Source organism: Empidonax traillii, unplaced genomic scaffold (assembly GCF_003031625.1).
Source record: "Empidonax traillii isolate 1590-97213 ecotype Southwest subspecies unplaced genomic scaffold, ASM303162v1 scaffold625:size414109, whole genome shotgun sequence".
Taxonomy (NCBI): domain Eukaryota; kingdom Metazoa; phylum Chordata; class Aves; order Passeriformes; family Tyrannidae; genus Empidonax; species Empidonax traillii.
Window position 1 is genome coordinate 403,976 of NW_020955818.1, and position 3,458 is coordinate 407,433.

General features: G+C 59.8%; 1 protein-coding gene across 1 annotated transcript; it reads right to left on the bottom strand.

Annotated features, from left to right (window-relative positions):
- Positions 1 to 1,008: 1,008 nt before the first annotated feature.
- Positions 1,009 to 2,260, bottom strand: FAM155B (family with sequence similarity 155 member B; the record flags this gene model as incomplete). Its single annotated transcript, XM_027898844.1, has 2 exons — positions 1,009 to 1,637; positions 2,089 to 2,260. Coding segments are annotated over 2 exons (588 nt in total), but the record flags the coding sequence as incomplete, so codon positions are not given.
- Positions 2,261 to 3,458: the final 1,198 nt, after the last annotated feature.

The following is a 3,458-nucleotide window of genomic DNA, read 5'->3' on the forward strand; positions in this document are numbered from 1 at the left end:
TGGGCACCAGATCCTAGGGATCTGATGTCTGTTTGGGGCTGAATCCATGGATACACTGAGCTCAGGTTAAAAACACCCCAAGTGAGCTGAATGAGACTGCAGCAGCCAGCACCTTGCCCATCTGAGTCCAGCTGTCCCAGCTGGGCTCACAGAAATTTCCTGATCTGGGGGTATCCACAGATAAAAACTATTCACAAAAACTCTCCTCCCCAGCTGGGCTTTTTTAGTGACTTTTTTGTGGGGGAGACTCTCCCTATAAGCCAGGTTTCTCCAGCCCTTTTGCCCAGTCCTCCTGCCATCCAGTTGATGATTTGTAGCTGGGAAGCATGGGAAGGATGCCTTTGGGATGCCCTGCATCCAGCTGTTACTCCCTTGGTTAGCCTGTGCTGCTGGAGTCACATCTCCCTAACTCCTCACAGAAACCAGTCAGAAAGGACAAAAAAGGAAAGTTACACCAAATCATCAGGACACTTGGCAAAGTGGGATGTGGGAATGCTGGGGACATTCCTCCTGCTCCGTGCCTCCTCCCTCTCCACCTCCTCGCACAGAGGAGCAGGAAAGGCAAGGCTAGAGGAGCAGGCTGGGATGCAATGAGACCAACCCCGAGTGGTACCACAGTGAGGTGTCACAGCATCCCACTGCTGCCCCAAAGCCCCTCAGCGAGGGCAACGCCACGCCGAGGCCCCTGCGCCCCACGGGGGTGGTTCTGCCTCGAGTCGGTGGGTTTTCCCTGGGACAGGAGTTGGGGGCAAGGCTGTGCCAGGAGGTGCTGCCCCTCCTCCTGCTCCCTTGGGATTCACGGACCGAGGAGAAAAGGAACGAGGGCCGGGCCACCCACCGAACCCTGGCACGGCGCGGGCGGGGAAGGCGTGGGCGCCCAAGGCACTCGCGGCAGCAGCCGGGAGACACTCAGTGGTCCCACGGGGACTCCCCTTCCCAAGGGACCCCCTGCCCTCCATCCCCCCACCCCCACACCGTCCCTGCCCGTGCCGGGGCCGGGAATGCCGCGCTGCCACTGACCGAACCCTTCTCAGCGCCGGGTCCCGCAGCCCTGTGCGCGTTAGAGACTCTTCATCACGGGGATGCCCCGCGGCGAGCAGCTCTTGGGGGGTGCGCGTGCGTCACCCCCAATCCCGTGCCTCCCATTGGAGGAATAGCATGTGCCCCCCTTAGTGGAAAAAGATCTGGCGTTCTCCGTGGAGGTCGGCCCTGCCCTCCGTGTCACTCGTCCCGTGCCACGCTCTCCTCCAGGGCGGGCGGGGCCTCCAGGCCGAGCCCCCCGGCTGCACCACCGCCATGCACGCTCGAGAAGGACACCATGGTGTGGAGAAGCATCAGGACCAGCACGCACAGTCTGATCCTGCTGCTGCCGAGGCGAGACCCTGCGGAGACCGGCAGCAAGGATGGGGAGCGGGGCTGGTGGTACTGGTGGTACTGGTGGTGGTGGTGGTGGTAGAGATGGTAGTGGTTCTGCCGCTGGTGATGGACGTGGGGGTCGTGGCGGTGGAAATGGAGCGACTCTGAGGCCGTGGATTTGGGGGATGTGTCATCGTTGCTGTCTGGGGGGTGGTCGCAGGAGTCCCATTGCACCTCGCAGCACTTGGCCTCCTCGTCGGGCAGCTGGTTCTCCAGCAGCCCTGCAGGGAGGAAGAGGAGGAGGGGGTCAGTGGGAGACTGGGGATGGGGCTGTGCAGGGAGAGAGCCATGTGCTGCAGGATGGGCAGAACCTGAGAACCAGAACACCCAGAGACCCCCCTGGACTGGTTCCCAACGCGTCTGTCAGTCTGCACAGACAAGCGAGGAGTGCTCAGGGCTCCACAAATTCAGTTCATAGTGGCTCAGTGTCCCAGCCCTGCTTTAATCCATCACCTCCAGCCCCTTCCACGCTTTAGCTTTCAATCAGAGGCAGGACTTTCCCATGTTAAGATGTTGCTGTGTCCCCATTAACCCCTCCCACTGCACCCTCAGGATGGCCATGTTTCAGCATCAGGCCATGTGTTTCCACCTCCTCCCACTTCACCCCAAGCCTCCCAAATCCAGCTCGTTGCTTGTGCCCCCCCCCCATACCCCGCTCCCAGACCTCCTTACCCGTACAGATGAAGCCAGGCAAACCTCCATAGATCAGCTCGTCATTGTCCGGTAACACAAAGGGGCACCTGGTCTGCACCTCCAGGCAGTATTGCTTGCATGGGATCCGCTGTCGGCACTGTTGTTGGGTCACGTTGAAGTACTCGGAGCACAGCCAGGCCTTGTAGACAGCCTAGGGGAAGCCACCAACAGGGACCTGTCACCTCCCCGAGCTGGGGTTGCCGAAGCCTCGCAGAGACACGGGGTGAACGGGGAAGGGAGAACCTCCAGCCCCCATGAGAAATGTCTGCCAGGCCACCGGGGTCACTTACGGGACACTGATCGATTCAGTCAACTCACTGAGCCATCGGGAAGGTGGAACTCATCTCCTGGCTAAACCCACTGCAGAAATAAAGCTGATTACCACATGGAGCAATGTCCCCTGCAGACAGGCACAGGGACACTCTGCCAACACCGGTGAGCCAAGACCTCAGTCCATCACACAAAGATTCCGACTCCGCTTATGGCCCATCCCAGAGCACCCTCCTCCTCCCTGAGACACCCCGCTGCTCCCATGGGCAGCAGAGGATTCTCGCCTCCTCTGAAGTGCTTTGGCCCCCATCAGCTCTGGATGTGGGACATGAGACAGCAAAACAGATCGTGGGCTGGTCTTTCCTGGAGATTTCCTGCTGGAAAGGCTGCTGGCCAGAAGCAGCTGGCACTGTTGGGATGCAGCACATGCAGCCACCGCACCTCAAGACCTGCTGCGTCTCTCTCTGACACCAAATAACACTTTGCTCACCCTCCCCACCCGGCCATGGGAGAGATTCCCAATTCCCAGACACGTGGAACTTCCTGCTGTGCCACTTCTTTTGGACCCCATTCATTGTACATGAATGTTCTGGCTCTGGGATGTACAAACAGCAGTACAGATGTCCCTGTGTGCTCCGCTCACCCTCCTGATGCTTCGGGTTGTGCCTGGCGACATTTCCATATGGCAGAGCAGCCTGGGGGTTCACCCCTGACTGCAAGGCTGTGCCACATCCCCTGCCTCTCCAGCCTGTCTGGTCCCTGGTTTCCTTCTTCCCTTCTGCTCTCTGTGTGCTCGTGCCCCTCGCAGCTGGCTGGGTACAGCCCAGGTGGCTTTGCCTGCATCCCCCTTATCTCCCCCTCACTGGGCACATTCCTGAATCCCCCTTATCCCCCTTATCTCCCCAGCATCAGGCACGGGTGGAAGCTGTTTGTCTCTGCTGGCTGTAGCAGTGAGGGAAGGAGAGCTCCTGTTTCTCCTGGTGAGCATCATTCCTCAGGCTGCAAGAAAGCCACGGCACCACTGGGAAGGGCACCCCCTCCGTGCTGCTTCCAGCTCATCTATGAACTCATCTGGGCAC